General features: G+C 31.8%; 1 protein-coding gene across 2 annotated transcripts; it reads right to left on the bottom strand.

Annotated features, from left to right (window-relative positions):
* Positions 1-45: 45 nt before the first annotated feature.
* Positions 46-21080, bottom strand: LOC113403381 (ATP-binding cassette sub-family B member 6). 2 transcript variants are annotated; one of them, XM_064216584.1, is made up of 17 exons: positions 20959-21080; positions 20452-20604; positions 17441-17585; positions 16349-16548; positions 16086-16236; positions 14892-15063; positions 10207-10373; positions 6352-6589; positions 5934-6109; positions 5400-5469; positions 4091-4226; positions 3550-3757; positions 2762-2940; positions 2246-2360; positions 1786-1926; positions 1375-1496; positions 46-1158 (listed from the first exon to the last, which is right to left on the bottom strand). In XM_064216584.1, the coding sequence occupies exons 2-17, from the start codon at positions 20595-20597 to the stop codon at positions 969-971; spliced, it is 2556 nt and encodes an 851-aa protein (XP_064072654.1). In that variant the 5' UTR covers positions 20598-20604; positions 20959-21080; the 3' UTR covers positions 46-968. The 2 variants fall into 2 exon arrangements, with proteins under 2 accessions (XP_064072654.1, XP_064072655.1); XM_064216585.1 differs by having other exon boundaries at positions 20880-21021.
* Positions 21081-21562: the final 482 nt, after the last annotated feature.

Genomic DNA, 21562 nt, shown 5'->3' with positions numbered 1-21562 from the left:
TTATATTAGGTTGTACTAGCGTATTCAAATGAAAAAAAAAATAAATAAAAAGAAACAATTTAATATAATTGAAATTGCACATAAAATTTCCCTTCACAATATATTTAATACTACAAGGTACAACACGGTAACAACATCACAATGTTATCATATATATATTGAATTATTTTTGTTCTATGTTCTATTTATGTACAAACTCATTCATATCACAAATTGTAACATACGTACAATCGATCAGTCAATAATGGCACCGTTCTATACATTGTTACGAGATATCGAAGGCAGAGAATTCGAAGCTATGGCATGTACATACGTATATACAAAACTTGAATACCAACTATAAACTATGGACCGTATTATTGGTCCATGGATGCCGCGAACGGTCCATTGATGTTCAATTTCGACCCGCGATAAGATAGCCTATAAATAAATTTGTTTTAGTCCAAAAATTTCAGCTATCAAATATTCGATATAAATTGAATTACGAATAACTATATTCCGTACTAGACCTTACATTTGAGGGATCTTATAATATAATGTGATGCGATAAGTAATTCGAAGCTTGAGTAAAAACCACTCTCTTTGTATTCTAAACCAATAATTCTAAAACAATAATTCTCTGCTCGCAAAGTAGGAGCATTCTTGGTACATAATAAATTCTACTAATTATTCCCCAATTAACAACGGCTATGTATTTTACACTGTGGGTCTTATTGTTATAAGTATATAGTCTATAATGCAACACTCAGCTAAGCCCAAAACTGTGTGAAATATACAAAATTACGTTAATCGTGAATCTATTAAAAAAAAACCATTCAAAATCATCAATAATTGAATATACTGTATTCGGAACTCCACTCCACAAAGAACATCTCCAAAACCGTATCCACAAAATCGAAAATGAGAAAAATGTTTTTTGATCCAACAAGATTCTTTTAGCACCCCATAATTTATATTCTTAAGCTATTCTAATGTCCGTGGCCGTGCCCGTGGCCGTACATGCTCAGGCCGTTCGGCTGGCTCGGCGCTCTGTTGTTGTTATTGTTGTTGTTGCCTTCAGCGTTTATTTCGTTGTTGCCGTTGACGATATTCCTGGATTCGAGTTGTTGTTGCCACATTGATGCATAGAATCCGGATTGAGCTAACAATGATTCGTGACTGAAAAGTGAATAATGTATATTATACATGTATATTATAATTATATATATATATAATTATATATATATATAATTATGTGGTAATATATGATATTGATTAATTATATTATTTGAAGTTACGTTCTGTCTCATTAAAACCATTTTAACATATATTAAAAAAATATATAACTTAGGTATATATTTGTTGAGATAATAAAATTTTAAAAACATAACATACCTTCCTCTTTCGATAATTTCACCATCTTTGAGCACAAGAATTTCATCTGCATGCACAATTGTCGACAATCTGTGAGCGATTATAAGTGTAGTCCTGTTCGCGCAGACGCGCGCCAGAGCCGCCTAAAATGTAAAAAAAGTATGTCAGTATGATCATTGAACTTACCGTTTTCTAAGCTTTCATTCCAAATTTATAATAAATAATATACGCAGTACGCAGGAGATACATGTGTGTTAACTCGCATTATTAATTTTTTGCTCACATTGCCATGATTGTCATATACCTCCAGGTTGTTACTGGAAATTAATTGACGGTAAACTTTAACGATTTCAAGTCCCAAGACGGAATTAGAATCTCAAGATTCGCAGCCATATCAGCCGTAAGCTAAAACGATTCTATTGTAAATGTTACCTGTATATTTCTCTCCGTGTTGGTATCCAATGCAGAAGTAGCTTCATCGAGCAGAACAATTGCGGGATCTTTGAGAATTGTTCGCGCAATAGCAATTCTCTGCTTCTCACCACCACTCAAACGAAGTCCTCTTTCACCAACCTATTGAAAAGTTTAAATATAAATCATAGCATATATATTTTTTTATTTCGTTTGTATCGACATTTAAATTAAATCAAGTTCAAAAATGATTATTATAAATAAAGAATCGAAGGGAAAGAAGGGTTTCTTACTAGCGAGACTGAAAAAAGTCGTCAAGTAAATAGGAGGAGTAAAATTATCCAAAGGCAGGACGAAACACAAATGGTGGGTTCGAATAAAAAAATGGCCCAGGTAGTTTAATGTTACATTTAAATAATGTTAACACATAACAGTTCAACAAAAAGCCGTTATAAATGAAATAAGTATATGCAATATTTACCTGTGTATCGTACGCATCAGGGAATGTTAGTATTCTGTCATGAATGTCGGCGTTCTTCGCCGCTGAAATGATGTCCGCTGGGGTGGCAGTTAGCTTTCCGTACTGAATGTTGTAGCTGAAATAGAACGTCAAATCATATAGTATTTTTAATGACACTTTGGAGCACTGTACTACATTAAGGAATTTTTAGTTTTAAATGTGTGACCCATTGTAGTTAAAACACAAGGGAATACTATATTAAATTTCCATGATGGAATTCCATTTACGGTGTAGGAAATTACTATTATCTGCCACGATGTGCGGTAACGTGGCCGTCATTTTCGACATTTTATACTTTATTGTACACCATTAGAAAACGGTACGGAAAATGCTCAGACTTAATTTATCTGTAGAATAAGTATATACAAACTAATACTTATCTGAAAATAAAATATATATAACTATAATACTAGATATAAATGCTTTATAATAATAAAGCCCCAGAATACAGAGGGGCCGTTCGCTGCGCGTACTGACCGCACGGAGTTGTTGAAGAGCACGGTGTCCTGCGGCACGACGCCCACGGCGGCGCGCAGCGAGGCCTGCGTCACGGTGCGCACGTCCTGCCCGTCCACCAGCACGGCGCCCTCGTTCACGTCGTAGAAGCGGAACAGCAGCCGCATCACCGTCGACTTGCCGGCGCCGCTCGGGCCCACCTGCCCAACGGGAAACGCATGAGGCGATCGCTTTCCGATGCACGACAATATTACGCTGCCAACTTCCAGAGAATTTCTTGTCAGAAGCAAAAACTTTTAATGGCTAACCCAGAATTCTCGGGACCTCGAAATTTACTATAGCAAGAGAGCAGTAGAACTAATATCCGAAATGTGAACGAATCCTTAATGATCTATCTTTATTCAATAAATAAGATACATCACTATACGAAGGAGATTATACCAGGGCCGAATCTACCGTATGGCTTTCTGGGCGTCAGCCCAGGGCCCCGTGGATTCAAGAGGCCCCAGCTAAGTCAACTCAAGTTAAAATCAAAAATAGACGATAAAGTGAAAGAATCCATAATTTTATTAAATTAAACAGATCGTATGGTTTGCAGCCCTGCAAATCCTGCAATTAATCAAACCCATTCAATTAATTTAATTCAAGTCTACGTTCAGGTGTGTCTCAAGTGGGGCCCCTAAGTAGAATTAGTCCAGAGCCCCCTAAACTCACGGTCCGGCCCTGGATTACACACAGAAATTTGAAAATTAGGAAACATAATTTTATATTTCTTTGGTGACTTTGTTTCACTTATAAAAAATACGTACCAAGGCGACGGTCGAGCCCGGCGCGACCTTGAAAGTGACGTTGTTGAGGACGAGCCTCTCGGGCCCGTAGCCGAACGACACGTGCTTGAACTCGAGCCCGCCGCGCCGCACGAGCAGCTCGGGCGCGCCCGGCGCGTCGCACACGTCGGAGTCCACGCGCATCAGGTCGAACATGTTCTCCATGTCCACGAAGTTCTTTTGTATTGCCCTTAATAGATTCCAAGGTAAGACTTAATGCACCAACCGATGGTAATAAGGAAAAAAATATAGTTCAACGTTGAACGGAAAAATTTTGATATTTAGCTATTTCTTGTCTATACATACAAATAAACATTCAATTAGGAAGCTAATAAAAAGTACTATTTCACTATCATAAAAGAAATTTATTCTCATTCAGGTCCGTAAATATTTATTCCACGCTTATCATGCACTATGTGTGCTCACGTAATATCCGTATATAATATATAACGGATTAAAGATAAGGGAAACGAAACAATGCCTACTTACATTATCATTCATTATTATCTCTTGTTTAGCTTACCTATAATAAGTTCCGAACCAGTTCAGCGGAACATACAACTGAACAATATATGACGCAAACAGAACGTAATCTCCAACAGTTAATTCGTAAGTTTTGACGACCATTGAAATTGCCAGCAACGAACCGGCCATCAAACCTAAAAGTTACAAATATTTATAGTTGTTTTAACGATGAGTATTGTTAAACAAAATTTTAGTAGAATATACATAATACAGTTATCGTAAGTGGAAGCAACATATTAGTGTAGAACATTTTATATATGACTAGTTTTCGGCCGCAGATTTTTCCTTTTGGGGGGGGGGGCGTGTAGGTTTTAGGTATAAAAAAACAGCCTTTGTCTTCCTTGGGTTTCAAGTTCGCTTCATTCCACATCAAATTCGTTTCAGTGGTTTAGTCGTAAAAGGGTAACAGACAGACAGTTTCCCGTTTATAATACTCGAATAGACATTCGGGTTTGGTCGTTGTAATTGTCCTAATATTTCGACTTTAAATTTTGCTCCATCTCTTTCTAATGCTTTTAGTGAAGCAAGTCTATTTCTGTCAAAATAGAGATTGTGAACAACAAAGTCAGCAATATTATAATAAGCAGTAAATAAAAATATTTTAATGAAACAAGCGATTCTTCTTCGATCTTACATTATAAGAACAAATGTTAGTATGAAACAAATGAAAGCGAGAACATTGGCTTTAGTATAATGTATTGGCGTTATGAGAATCAGGTTCTAATTATGTATAAACGTAAATCACAATAAACTAACAAAGTGTAACTAAATAAGTTCTTGATAAAAAAAAACATTGTGAAACGGTATCTCTAAAGATAACAATATTAGTAACATACTGCAAATATAGATATAGACAATAGTAATCGTACATTGATACATAACGATAATAAATAATAATTTTTATCAAATACTTATTAGAAAAATATCTTAAATAATTTTGTAGCAATGACAGTGAGAAGAAAAGAGGTTGCAAATAGATTGATATAAGGGAGGAGTAGACGTTGACCTTGAAAAATAATGTTATAATTAATTTGAAAGTGTCTATTTTAATAGAAGTCGTAGACAAATTAATAATTGTTAGGGATTGTAAAAAGTTTTTGGAAAATTTAACATATGGACGATATATTTTAACTAAATTTTAATACTTAATTATAATAATTAATATTATAGTAATTACAAAAATGATCGAATGTTAATTACACGTACAATGATAAGACAATGCAATATTAATAAATATTTTTTATTACATGGGAATGAGAACGAGTGACAATTTATTAAATTAATTATTATTGGCGTCATTAACTTACCAGCACAGATAATAATATTCTGCATCGTATTAAGCATGTTAAGAGTTATCAAGGATTTAAATTCTTCTTTCTGAAAAAAGTAAATAATATTATGATTTAATAAATTATATAAAACACCATTATGTCGACAATATACGACGCAATCATTTTGCCTTTCTATATTTTTGGAAGTTTTCTTTTCGTCTTCGTAAGCTACAATGATTTACATGACATATATAATATTAGATTGAAAAATAGATGTGACTTTGTAGTTTTATATATTTATCTATAGTTGTAGAGCTTCAATGATTAATTATCTGTGGTTATAAATGGTAGGTGCAGTGCACAGCCATTTGGGTTACTACTAAGTTGCTTATTTTTAGAAATACGAAGAAAAACTTGAAACTAAGCTTAGAGGCTTGAATGTGTGTGTAATTATAGCGCATAGACAATGTAAAGAAAGTCTTTGATAAATATACTACAAAGATCATCTTAACGAATTTCCTTTGTATCAAAGAGAATATATATAAATTTATCAGTTATGTTTATACTTACTTGATAATTTACAATGGCATCTTTATATGACACCACTTCGTAGGATTCAGCGCCATAGTACTTGACGGTTTCATAGTTTAGGAGCGAGTCCACGGAACGGGCTTTTTGTTCATTGTCGGCTAGATTCATCCTTCGCTGGAATTTTGTACGCCATTCTGTGACTGCTATTGTTGCGACTGAAATTAAATCACAAATGTCAAAACGTTAAAAGTAGTTTTTGAAATAAATCAAGAAATCTAAGGAGGAAATATCTTGTTCTTCTATTGTTTATTTACCTACAATATATGATAAAAAAACTTACGACCTTATAAAAATTGTATTCAATATTTTTGTTCATTCTTTAAATTATAAGAATAGAAAATTAAAATAAAGAAAAAACAAGCTAAAGGATATAAACTTCAACTAGTTCTATACTTACTTATGTAAAGCACCATTGTTGAGAAAACAATGAGCCCAAACCACACATTGAATGCCGTTATGAAGTAGATTACAGCTATTATGATGTCCACAATGGTCGGCGTTATCGAGAACAGAATGTATGACAGTAGATTGTCTATGGAATCAGTACCCCTGTCCATCACCCGAAGCACTTCACCAGTTTTCCTTGATAAATGCCATTTGAGGGGCAAGTCGTGTAAATGTCGGAACAACTCTAACTGAAATGAAAATGCGTTATTTTCACGTTAGTTATTATTGTATTTTATATTAATTTCTTTTGTGTTTTTTACAGGTGAAATATTTTCTAATTATATGTGTGCAATAATGCCTATACTATGAGCGGCGATGGCCGAGTGATTATTGCAGTTTCAAAACCAGACAAGCACCACTGAATTTTCATGTGCTTAATTTGTCTTTATAATTCATCTCGTGTTCAGCGGAAAAGGAAAACATCTTGAGGAAACCTGCATGTGTCTAATTTTAACAAAATTCTGTCACATGTGTATCCACCAATCCGCACTGGAGCAGCGTGGTGGAATATGGTCCATACCTTTTCCTCAAAGGGAGATGAGGCCTTAGCCCAGCAATAGGATATTTACAGGCTGCTAATGTAATGTATGTAGGTGGAAAAGCCAATGGGGCACCTAATGGTAAGTGTGACTACTTAAATGAATACCTCCATAGATGCCCATAGACATGTCAGAAATATTAACTATTCTTTAATCAGCAATATGTTACCTAAGTCTAAGATGCTATGTCACTGTTTGCCTATAGTTACAATGGCAAATTCACCCTTTAAACTGGATCACAGCAATACTTAGTTACTTACTTTTATATTATAATATCATAAAGCAAGAGCATGAGCTAAAACAACGCGATATGATCCATGACATATGTGAAATCGCGAGGAGCATCTATTTAATAAATATACTAATTTTATTACTGAAATTGTGAAACTTTAAACGAGCCTCAAACAATGCTCTCAAAACATAGATTTTAAGTATCATTTCTAACTAGATGTTCCCCGCGACTCGATCCGCTTCATATTTTCCCTTAAATCGTGAATTTATCATCCCTATTTCCTTATTCCAGTCACGGACAACGTTTCTAACAAGTTGTTTAATTGTGTAGAAGTAGCAAACTGTATATAATATTAGTATGATAAATTTTAATATTATTTTTTTATCTGAGCTCAATTAAATATATATTATTGTTGCAAATATTTTCTAAAAGTAATCTCAAACTCGAGTAATAATTTAAGTGATAACGCACGAATATAGCGGTTGATGTTTTTTTGTTAGACCCAAAGTACTTAAAAATAAAGATAATTTTACAAAATGAGTTTTAAAACGTTTGCAGCGTAATAATGCTATCAATGAATTTTATTTACATAGTTGTAAAAAAGTGGAAAAAAACCGATCAAACATAAAATAAAATTATCATACCTAATACTTAAATATTTCTTAATTTTTGGCATATTGTTATGATTTAATTGCGTTGCCTAGTTGAGTATATTTTTATTAGCTTTTCTTGAGTGCTATGTACAGATATAATTTACAAACACACATTTACAATTAAACGATATTTTTAAATTTACTGCAATTTTATATACCTAATATGTTACCTGTTTCTGTAAGCCAAAAGACGGAAACAGTATATAAAGATGTTAACTGCAGATAGACTCTAAAAGCAAGCACCAGAAATGTTTCGTCATCAATCATCTTATGACAGTTTTTCTTTTTAAATAAAATAAATAAGACAATGGTATTAAAATTACTGTCATATTCAGGAAAGAACCTGCGCCGAAAATTGCAAGTTACAATAATAATTGTGTCTAAATTTGCGTATCGTTTCATACATAACGTTTCTTTTATGAAGGTTATCGATATTAGTTGAACAAGTAGTATTGTTGGTAACGAACATTAAGGTCATCTAGTCGGCTGACCATTGAACCAGACACAGAATATGATACTTGAAAAATATGATGCTTGTCACGTACAAAACAATATTTTCTTATTATTACATTGCATAGATTAAAATAATTTGAAACCTAATTTGATGCTATTTAAATTTTGTCGAATACTCTTGTTGTGTTGTGGGCTTACCACAGATAATAAAAAGATAGAAATTGTTTGTGTTAAATGCACGGTACCCATTTTTATAGTAATGTTATTCGACGCGACAATTTTGGTATCAAATTTCGATGCCGTAATTTATATGCCGAATGTCCTTACTCAGGTCGCAGGCTAAAACAAAGATAAATTTCAGTACGATCGTTCTAGATTTGATACAAACAATATCTATTTATTATTCCTTTTCGTGATGCTTTAGAATAGTTAAGGATCCGTAAAATAAATATATCCTATTATGTCTATCTTATAAATTCAATTGGTTAATAAATAAACTCAACAGCAGAAAAAAATCTTGAAAACACCAAAATTTTGGGTAGTGTTGAATTATGCTATATTTTTTTATGCTTGATTAGAATCTGCGTCAATGTCACAAATGTGCTGATGGAATAATAGATTGCTACTTTTATAGTATTATTATAATATATGTCTTGTAATAACAATCAAAAGTTTGTTATTTATGCGTGTGCAACTTAAACAAGCCGTGCGTTATAAACATCGATCATATTACAAAATGATAAATGTTTATCAAAATAAACAATATTGTAATAATCTAAATATATAGATTAAAAAACTAAAGTAATTATAGAAAATACTTTTTTAGGTTTAGGTATTGTAGTTGTCGTGATAATTAAGAAACATAAGGCCTTGTAATACTAGACCTTGGGCTTGTTATTAAATTGGCATTGTAATACGGAACTTATTGTAGGTTTAAAAGGAGATCGTATTATACGAAACAGGATTTTGATATGAGCGTAACCGCTTAACAACAATGTTCGAATACTTTAATTTATTATTAGAAGTATTTGCATAAGTAATACTTTATCACAATATATCTGACATAATATTATTTCACACCAAATTAATGACTGCCGATCGCATATAAACTGTATATTCGTTTGTTATTTATATTGTATATTTGAAGTCATTATTTTTTATATCTCATTAATCTCTTGGTATATTCGATTTTTCTAATCGTTAGACACGTTGAAAGGAACGATTGACGATTCATAAATATTTATTAAGTTTTATTTGAATAAAAATATTTAGATTGGACGTTAAAATGTTTCGCTCCGTTTACAATTTATAAGTCTCACTCTTGGTATTATTACTCAATCAGTTAAAAAGCAAAGAATTAAGTTAAAAAAATAGAAAATTCTAGAAGTTAATTATGTTGTGGAATCAAAATCAAAATATACTTTATTAAAGTAAGTTCTTACAATCACTTTTGAAACGTCATTGTAGAAAACGGTATTAAACGCAAAGGTTAACCACCGGTACGAAATGTAGATTCTACCGAGAAGAACCGGCAAGAAACTCGTTGTTACTCTTTTACAACATTAAATAATAATATTTCATGGGTTGGTGGATACAAATGTGACAGAATTTCGTTGTAATTAGACACATGCAGGTTTCCTCGCGATGTTTTCCTTTTCTCGAACACGAGATAAATTATAAACACAAAATAAGCACATGAAAATTTATTGGTACTTGCCTGGGTTTGAACCCGCAATCATCGGTTAAGATCCTACGATGCCATATCAGCTCTTACAGTAATACAACATAATAGATATATAAACGTATTTAAAAACTATACTAAATTCCGATCATCGAGATCCGGATAAACGACCAGGATGTTCGGACAACTGCAATTAAGAAAATATAGGATATTACTAATTGTTTAGATTATGAATTACTCATGTTACCTGCAATTCTCTCGTTGTATATTGTTGAACTCTTATCCACAGGAACGAGCGAAGGTTGTTCAACAGGCCCATCCCTCCCGTGCCGCCGCCTTGCAAAAACTTGAAGAACACGTAAATCACAACGAGGTCCCATCGAAAGTACAGAGGCGGTATTGAAAGACTGTCAACTGCAAAGATACGAATGTATGACATTTTTTGTTTTATGCATTGATACATGATTTACGATGAATACATGACATTTTCGCAACCACACACGTAAATTGTTATTTAGACTGATAATGATAGTACGATATCCGGCTGCAGAATCAGTGTACCCATCGAGTTTTTGCTAAAAACCAAATTTTTACACATATTTATGATTAGGAGACTTGATATCTACCAGGTTGCCTATCAAAATGTGGCCGCTAGTATTTTTTAATTAAATTATTAATAATTCTTATTCCGTCAAAAATTTCATTCACTTGTTTTTTCAATAAAATGTCGTCCACTTTACGGCAACATCTATAAAGACTCATGGTTGCAACTTATGGTTGCCGTTGCGCATCTGGCCGCATCTCTTCGCAGCCAGGTTTACACGGGTATGATTTTGTTACGTTTATACACTCAGAACGTACATTCATAATTTATATATCAAATTAAAGCTATTTTTTTTCTTTTTATTATGATATACGGTTGCCTTGAATTGAATCTGGTCGCAAATAAGGGTTGCTGGCTGTTTTTCGTTCATTATAGTCAGTCTTAACGATAATTTAGTAAAGCAGTATACATATTTTATTACGTCTAGTGTAGGCTGCTATTGAATACCTAGACGGAAAAACTCTAATATGCAACTTCATAACTAGCCACTGGACCACAGATATCCGACACCAAGGAGGCGGTATTACACGGACAGAAGACGATGTTTTATCTGTTCAAAAGCCACTCAAAATATTATGCACTTTGTAATAAATTTTGAAACACTTCAATACAATATGAAAATTTATCGAACGATTTATTTATCTAAAATAACTTTTTGGTGCAAACGCTATTCGCATATAGAATTTTTATGCAATATAACTTTATACTTATATTATAAATGCGAAAGTAACTCTGTCTGTCTGTCTGGTTCTCTTTCACGGCTAAATCACTGAACCATTTGATAAGATTTGGTATGAAGCAAGCTTGAACTGCAAGGAAGGATACAGGCTTTTTGTCTTACAACTGACGACTAACCCCTAAAAAGCGAGCGAAGCCGATGCCGCGGGCGACAAATAATATTTCATAATTTAAAATTCGGCTGTTTTGCTAAAATTACATTTAAAACAAAACTCCTAACAAACTCTCACAATTTTTTTTATTGTATCTAATCGTCCACCTATTCGCCACTGTCCATAGACATAGGACAGCTGTAAGAAAAAACAACCAAATAATCCCTACATCGCTATTACGCCACCAACCTTGTGGACTCAGGTGCCTTTCTATTGTGCCTGTAGTTACACTGGTTTACTCACCTTTTCAAACAGGTACATAACAATTCTAAATATTGCTGCTTGAATGTATGATAAGTGGGTGGTGCCCAGCGGGCTTGCACAAAGCCTTATCAAGTAAACGACACTAATCTCATTAGAAGGTATGAATTATAGCAATTAAAATAAGTACTATGATAACGATGTCGCTACACACTAAGTAATTGTACAGGTTTTTTTTTCAGTATTCCCGGGTAGATACTATCTTATTAGCTCAAGACGCTAAACAGCAGACAGCTCTCTTACGCTTAGTTTCGTTTTGAAAGGTGTGGCAGCCAATGTTATTGCAGTCACAAGTAACAATTTAAATCAATGTTGAGTAGAAAATATGTTAAAATACGCTCCAATCCTTCAATAAAGGCATCTGCTGCGTAGTCAGTGATTAAAAAGTTAAATATGATAACCAGATCAAAATTACGGAACCCCAGTGTAATAGGTTTTACAACTTGCAAAAATAATCTGCTGATAATTAGGTCAAGAGTATATCAATTCGATGATAATTTAAAACTTCCTCTAAATTGAGGGTCTACAGGATAATGATAGTAGTGACCCTAAACGTCATTGCGATAAACCTGAAAACTTTTTATAATTTAAAACAGTGATTCCCAAAGTGGTCCAGGTGGATCCCCAGGGGTCTACGTGAGACTTGCTGGGGTCTACGTAGGCGTGAATAAAAAATGGGGGTCCATAAGATGTTAATGGGGTCCACGAAAATTTATCTGCTTTTCATAGTAAAGAACAAAAATGTAAGCATAGTTTTTATAAGGGCTTACCTACATTGTTTTAAGTACCTAACTAAGCAAATAATATTTTAATAAGGCAAGCGACTGTTACTTGTCCAAACTTGCGTATTCGATATTACGTACAATTTCGTGTACAGACTTGCAAAGCGCTATCCGCCCGACAATGCTTAATGCTTGTTCAGACATGAACTTGATCACCACTATAAATACTTGATGCCAAGGGTGCCTACCTTTTTTTTATTAGTTTGAAAGAATCACTAACAAATTCATAGATTTTAATTGCTGAAATACTCGTAGGGTTACTAAGGATAGAATTAAATGCACCAATATTAAACAAATTTAAATTTTGTTAATATTTTAGTGTTTCTCTCAAACTGTGGTTACAGACACACGCCATTAGGTGTTCCACGAGAAAAATAAGTTTGGGAACTACTGATTTAAAACGTGAGACAAGCGTGCGCTTTCTGACGTTTTTAATATATTTAAACTATACAGTATCGATTTCATTTTTATTAAGACAAATTAATAAGCTTTTTACACTTTTGGGAGTATATATCCAAAATACTTATGGCTTTATTTATTATTTTGTAGGTTAAAAATTATACCCACGACTTTTGATTTTAGAGAGGCTCATAATGAGCCAGTATTTTCTGATATTTTGCATCATTAATGTCCTCCTGACCGATTTTGATTACAGCGGCTAACTCAACGCTGAGTAGCCCACTGCGAAGGAAATATTACAGTAGTCGAGTGTGTACGTAGCCACAGATACTATCTCTATTCGCCCACTCTCATAATCTGATGGGAAACTAATCCAACACGAGCTTAGGATAAATAAAATATTTAAATAGTTTGTAATAAATAATTATTAAGTGCCTGTACAAACTGACTACTACTTATTTTATTATTAAAAGTAAGAACTATATAATTTTAACTATGAAACCTTTTAATTTAAATGGGACTTATGGGAAGTATTTTAAAAAGGGGTTCGCAAACGACGCAGATTTGGGCTAAAAAAATTAAAAATACAATTGTATTTTATTTTTATTACTACCCTTATTTTTTAGTCCGTTAAAAATACAAAAATAAAATTATTTTTTAATAAAACTACAGGTTAACAGGTACATGTAGGCAAAATGCCGCACGCTTATTAAATACCTACTACTAGTGATCGCTCATTGGTCGAAATTCGACCATCACTCATTGCAAACAAAAATATATGATATATTTCGAAAGCTAGGAAAATGAGGCAAAGCTAAGAAAATGAGGCTCAGCTGGATGATACCTTGTCATTATGACAATAAAAAATCAAAATGTCAGTGTCATTCATTTTTAACTTTGACATGATGAGTTTTGTCTTTGATAGTATGAACGTAAACTATGAATCTTTCATTTATACTGAATGTCACCCACGTTGTTAGGCTTCAGGCATAAAAAAGCCTATGTCCTTCTTTGGAGTTCGAAATTGCTTCATACCAAATTGCATCAAATTCGATTCAGTTGTTTGGCGGTGTAAGAGCAACAGACAGATCGAGTTACTTTCGCATATATAATATTACTATAGATTTGTATGTATCAAACGCATGGTAGCGTATGTATTTTATTTATTATTTTAATGTATTTCTATTGTATTAAATATATATTTAAACATTTTTATGCTGCCCTCCTCCATATAAACATTAAATGTGTTTTATTTAATTTTCCTAAACGGGTTACGAAGTTTTGATTCACGTATTCATATAAAGATGGAAACCGAGTGTCATATACTGCGATGTATTTTATCGTCACGCGAGATTTTAGTGGTGTTACGAGACATAAACAACATCGTAAAAATTGCAATTTATAGCTAGTAATTTTTGTAATAATATATTATTTAATTTATTCTTTAAAATTAAGTTAAATTATTCCTTTTTGTTATTAAGGCATGTGATTTGATCTTAAGATAAAGTTAAGCTACGGTTTATTCTTAAAAAACCTACAGTAAATTACACAACATAAACAGAATATTCCATGAAAATTAGATAGAAATGTTACTCTCTAAGTGTACAAACAGTATTTATGAATAAATATTTAAATAGTAAATATATGAGATATAGAGACAGTACTTTAATGATTTTGGCTTGTAGATCCGAACCATAACTATTTTGTTTTCAAATAATCCTGTCCGGTAAGGTAAACACTTCTTCTGGTAGCTTTGCTTTCGGTGACCAGATTACTTGTAAAGTCTAACTTACATGTTTTAATTCCTACTGTTTTATTTAACAAATGTACGGCATTAAAATAAAAACTATGAGAAAATGTGCATTCGGCGGAAGAAATTGTGACAATGTTGCTGGAATTTTGTTGGAATAAGTTTCGAATGTGTCAAAAGGAGGTTTTCCCCTCAATGACTCTCAGTAAAGATTATCTAATCTGGATTTGTCGGATAAAAACTTACCAATTCTTTTGTTATAAATAGGTACATATAAGTTGATCACTCGTCCGGCTAGCAGTGCAAGTATACAGATAAACACGTATATTTGTAAGCACAGGCTCTTCCTAGGCCAGAGGAAAGGAAACAGTGTACGAAGTTTGCCGAACACATTGCGGAAAGTCGATCTATTGTCATTCTGCAAAGGAATATGACGTTAGAAAAAAATATAATAAAATTTTCTTAAGCGACTCGTATTTTTATTGATCGAATTTAGATTAACGCGTTTCGCACATCGGCCCATAAAATCTAACTTTAACTGTAGCATGGACGATTATTCAATTATTCAGAACATAGAAATCTCAAAAATATTAAATTATATGTTTTATGAATTTATAATTAAATGAGCCGTGTGTGTGTGTGTGTGTGTGGTCACGGCGATACATGCGTAAGTAAATAAATACTATAAAAATCAAGAGCACGCAACTTATGTATGTCTAACAACAAAAAAAATACTTTTTTTTATACGAACTCCACTTTTTAACTCGTAAAGAGTGAGCGTTTAATTATGAATAGAAGCCTAAAGATCAAACCGCGATCAAAGCTAGTACGACAAAGATCGTCTAGCAATTATCATGAACACTGAAAATTTACGAAGACAAAGATAAACATTTGTATACGTGCAGCTATGTACAATGTATTTTATTATATTTTATAAAATCATGACATGTGCAGGCATGGAAGTATCCGAACTGATAATAATGATAACAATATCGAATACAATGTTGAAATAATTATAAACCTTTTTACTTTTTAGATTAGGTTTCGTACATTTTATGAACAAAAAAAAATTAAAACGAAATTTACATTATTTTTAGTAAGCAATTTTTTCATTTCGTCGACAATTTAAGCAAATATAATTTTCTCATTCATTGGCCACGCGTAAGGAACCATTACCTTAAGTTTTAGTTTCTTTTCGTCTGATACTACAATTAAATGATTTTGATATGGACATGACATCTTAACCTATATACTAATAAAGATAACATAATTAATTTTATTAGACATGTCAATATTCAGTTGCATTTTTAATACCGGAGTTTGATTAAAAACTTTTTGGTATATTTTTATTTCAAAGTCCATTACACCAAATACATTTAGGTACATAACATCAATTTTAGAAAATTAATAAATATATTTTTATTGATAGACTTTACTCACCCTAGGGGGAATGTTCCTACGATTTCCATCATCGCTTTCAAGGTATTCAAACTGATGCATTATACCAGGAGCTTTCATTCCAAGAATAAACATTATCATACAGGAGACATAACGACCGACAAAGAGCGACATTTCCAAACGATCTTGGAGACTGAAAAATAACAATATTACACGCAAATTCTACCGAATGTTGCCTATATTTTATATATTAAAATTATATATAACAAATAAAAATAATAATAATTAGTTGAATAACATCTTACTCTTTTAAATGCCACCACCATCCTTCTTTGTTGATATTTAAAAATGATAAATTTTCTGATACAAATATCATAGCCCAGAATACAAGCAGCACGAATCCATGGCCTCTCGGTGGTACCGACGGTAGAAGATACCGCCTTTCAATCACAGCTAAATGTGCTGATAGTGGAAAAACTATAAGATTTACCACTAGAGCTAATATCTAAAAAGTAATATGAAATAAATAATATATAAAAAAACATTAAAATATTAACTATAAATAATTTACTTACTAACATCATTCAAATAATATCAGCAGGATAGAAAAATTGGGATGACTTATTTTTATTTGAATTTAATTTATTTTATTTCTAATAAAAAAATTTTGACTTGTTTAAATAAATAAATACTCTTATGATATTTTTACAATTCTCTTTCATCTTCAGGGAATATATCCAGAAACAGATTGTCTATGTAATTCGAATGGCTATTGTTATTTTATTTGCACAGCATACAAATCACTCATGAAGAAAACAGTACAATTCAATACATTACAATAATTTTTAAGCCAAATATACTATTGAATTGCTTTCAGGTATTTTAATGATAATATTTTAAAAATTTTAGCAGACATTTAGTATGTCTCTTTAAAATACCCATCTTTAATTGGCAAACGCGAATCGAACCCGCTAGTATCGAAATTTTTGCTTCCACAGTCTACACAGTCTGTCAATTGGTATTAAAACTACTTTAAATGTAAAATGAACTAATGGCAGGGGATATAATATATGAAGCTTATATTTAAAACAACAGCTATCAATTGACAGGAAAATTATTACGTTATTGGTATGGATCATAATTTGGTAAAATGGTCTTTATGCATTTAAAAATATATTTTCCATATAATCAACAAATTTTGGTAAGATTTAAGTAAATAATAAACCTTTAAAGATTTAAAATCTAAATGATATACTGGAAGATTTTACGAAATAACCTTGCAGTATAATTTAACAACTTAATCGTTTTGTAATTTGCATATGAATTGACTGTGAAACTACATACTTTAACATAATTTGTATGTCAATATTATAGAAAATATAAGTAAATAAGCTCACCATATATCCATAGATATGTCCTCCTTTGAATACAAAGGATTGTAAAAGAAATCTCACAACAGCCAATACAGGTACAAAAAGTGTGAAAAATAATTGCACCAAAAATAATTTTGACGATCGAACATCTATTACTTCTGTAGCATATCTGCAAACAAAGCAATCACCATTCAAGTAAATAAAAAAAAATTGAGTAATATGAAACTAATACAAGTTTGGAATATAAATTGATGAATATGTAGATACAAGTAAAAAAATTCATAGTACACTTATATAACAGGTTAATTTGAATTTCCTGAATAATAATCAATATTAGGTAAGTTTACTTTTTTTTATGATCCATAATTATAATATAGTCTTAAGAGCGTAGATTGTAAGCGTGAGAATTTATTTTAGAACACACACATAGGTACCTTCCAATAATACAGTTGCATTGTGCAGTGTATCGTACGCATCCTCGGAGACAATTAGTTTCTTGTTTTCGGTGCAACGAATAAATTAAATTTTCATTGCGCGTTCATAACGTAGGATTTATAAAAATACATTTAATTACGAGTAATGTATTAACTATACGGTTGTCACTCGCAAACATAATTATAAATTATTTGTTAGCATAGGGTGCGGTCAGAGTTCATTAAGATGCCTCATATACATTATGATTTTTATTGATTCTACTGCTCTCCTCTAACTAAATAATTATTATTTTCTGGATATTTTAAGGTTGGTAGGTATAACGAATTAGGGCGTTAAGACACATTAAATAATCACTTACTTAAATTTTACAAATAAAAATAATGGAGGTAAATATTAATCAGTTTTTTTTAATTAACTAAAAACTAAAGACATAAATCTTCTTGGTTAAACAAGTCAATTAAAATTATTTTATATTACACAAAATTCAGGGGGGCGGCCCGTTGACGGTATCTGGTCATGAAAGGTACTAACTAAGTATAGCATCAGTACAAAATGGAATATATATCAACCGTTTTTGCTTAGCACTATGCACTATTTTAATTAAGCATTTAAATAATTAGGAATTAAGCAGACGAACTAAACGACATGAGTTATGGGTATGAGTTGGCGTTTGTTTTAAATTTCGTATTAAGAGAAAAACATAAGCAGGATAGCGCAAAAATTACATTACATTCAGGTACATTCAGGTATTCACTGTATTCATCCTTACAATTTTGTACTTTTAATTCGACGTTAGGGGAAAGTGGTTACCCTTCGTACACTTTTCAGATTTTATTTTTTTACTATGTGATTAATTGTCGTATTTACCTAGTTTATGTACTTAAGTATATAAATAAACATAATCAGCCTGTAAATTTCCCACTGCTGGGCTAAGGCCTCCTCTCCCGTTGAGGAGAAGGTATGGAGCAAATTCCACCACGCTGCTCCAATGCGGGTTGGTGGAATACACATGTGGCAGAATTTCGTTGAAATTAGACACATGCAGGTTTCCTCACGATGTTTTCCTTCACCGCCGAGCACGAGATGAATTATAAACAAATTAAGCACATGTAAATTCAGTGGTGCCTGACTGGGTTTGAACCCGAAATCATCGGTTAAGATGCACGCGTTCTAACCACTGGGCCATCTCGGCTCTACTGTACTTAAGTGTAACAAATATATTATAGTTTGTTCCAAAAAAGTCCAAAAGTATTATGGCAAAAGGTTAAAGCGTTATAGGTTTTTTCTACATAAAATATTTGTACGAATGTACCCCACGTATTGGTATGGTATGGTAGGGGTACGTTCGTACAGTAAATGCGGTAAATTCGTACGCCATGGAGTAGATTCATACAGGGTAATTAAAAAGCCAATTAAAATCGTTATTTTTTATCAAAGAACTGACTTAATAATATGTGACTTGACTAATAATCGATAAATCTTGAAAAGTAAAAATTAACAATTGCATCCCACGACACTCGCGCCCCACCCTTATGCTAACTTGTCTATGTGTGCGTAGACGATTCGCGAAATTATAAGACTCGGCTCGAAATAAAAACTGACGTGCTCCCACCTTGGGCTCTGGGCAGGGACTGAAAATTTATTGACAGCGATGTCGAATAATAAGTCAAAACCGTCAAATTATTTTCTCCATACTAAAAAGTATGGACGACGAATGCCAAAAAGTAAGCAATATTTAAATTAAAATTACTATAATATTGTGAGATATAACAGAAATTGAACATGGTGAACTTATTATTTACACTTTTGTGTCCCCATTTAACCAAAAATACATGTATAAACTAGCAGCTAAGTAGCTTAAAAAATGTTAATAGAAAAGGTCGATTTCAGTGTTTGCAGTGATGTTGACGATGAATTCACTAGGTTATTGATACAAATTTTATAAATATCATGCAGTGAAACTTGAGATCTATCTATTAAGATACTAAATGTTTTTTTTCATCTATAATCAATGCTCCAGGTTTAAGATATTTTGAAAATAGTAAGCGCTATTTAGGCGTTCCGCAAGGACTGTCCTCTTAATTACAGGCTCAAGTTAGCAAATTTGATATGCACTTATACATTTCAAAGGGTTTGCCATACACTTTTATTCTTAAACTAATTCACATTGATCAGAATAATGGCATTATATATATATATAAGTACATAATTAGTTGGATTAGACCTCCTCTTACTTTAAATAGTACATTATTTACATAAACATTGTTCCTTTGCACTCTAAATGAACTTTTAACAAGACACTGCATATAATATTATTTGTGTATGCTTAATGAAAATTAGAAGTATAAACCAATTCTCAATGAAAAAAAAAATAGATACAAAATATTGTTCTCCATAATTTTCATTGTATATTTTTCTTCTTAATATGATTTTATTTTAATTAAATGTAAGTTTTGGTATGAACACAACATTAAATTTTCTAAGAAGTAAATATGATATAATATGTTTAAATTTTGTGTAATTATTTATTTCAATATATAAAAATGTTTCGAAAAAAATCAAATAATTTCTTACTGAAATTTCTATTTCTAGTTACTTACCTTTTATACATAACAATTTGTATTGTCCCAAATACCAATAGGAAGCCACCTATGACGGCAGCAGAAACTGTCTCCATAAAACATTGTGATATTCCATGATCTATCCATATTTCGCCCAAAGTAACGTTCGGCGGACAATACTCCATGGGGATTCTAAAATTGAAACGTTTTTGTAATAGTCAGTTAAGAAAAACAACCGGTCGCTGAGTTTTAACCGTAAACACCGGTATTCGCGATCGGTAATTATATTTTTATAGGTTAGTGTTATATATTTAACACAAAAAACTACACATTTAGCTTTATAAATTCATACTTTGCATTAAAGTTTGCCAAAAAAGAACGCGCAGTTTAATATTCAAGTATTAAATAAAAATTAAGCTTTTTACATACGTTTTTAGTACATATAACTATAATATTCAATAACAAACCTTGTTTTTTTCACGTAGAATCAAAATTTCTTTATCATGCACACACGTAATAAAGTAAATGATATATACATCACATTACCTTCCGAAGAAATTATCGAATAAAATCGCTTAATCTGTGACTGACAGATGACTAGACATTACATTTTATGACAAGTAACTGTTAATATATTGACTTAGAGTCAAATGTCAATCTGACATCGGACTATTAGGCTCTCAAAGTTTTGACAGAATACAATGTTACCCAAAACATTTGAAAATATAAAGATTCCATGCAGACCGTAGCCAAGATTAATTTATGGATAACTAGACAATTAGACAAGACACTGCTAATCATTATAACAAAACTAGTTCTCGATATTTAATCTTCATTTTGATATATTCTGATAATCTGATATATTATTATTAAAAAAAATAATTGAACATCAAATGATAACATATTTGACAAACAACATATTATATCGGAATTAAAAAGTTAAAGTATTTTTAAATGTTTATTTTTACTATATTTGTTATATTATTTATATTACGTTTATATATGCAATTTATTTTACTTGAATATTATTATTTGGTTGTAGTACTACATTTATATATTACTATTGATTTGGTTGACTTATAACGTATGCTCTCTGGCATTAAGGCCACTTTTTGTACTAACTGAAATAATATTGATAAATAAATTTATT

The sequence above is a fragment of the Vanessa tameamea genome, chromosome 13 (assembly GCF_037043105.1).
Source record: "Vanessa tameamea isolate UH-Manoa-2023 chromosome 13, ilVanTame1 primary haplotype, whole genome shotgun sequence".
Taxonomy (NCBI): domain Eukaryota; kingdom Metazoa; phylum Arthropoda; class Insecta; order Lepidoptera; family Nymphalidae; genus Vanessa; species Vanessa tameamea.
The sequence above is the reverse complement of the archived record's forward strand: the minus strand, read 5'-3'. Positions and strand labels throughout refer to the sequence as shown.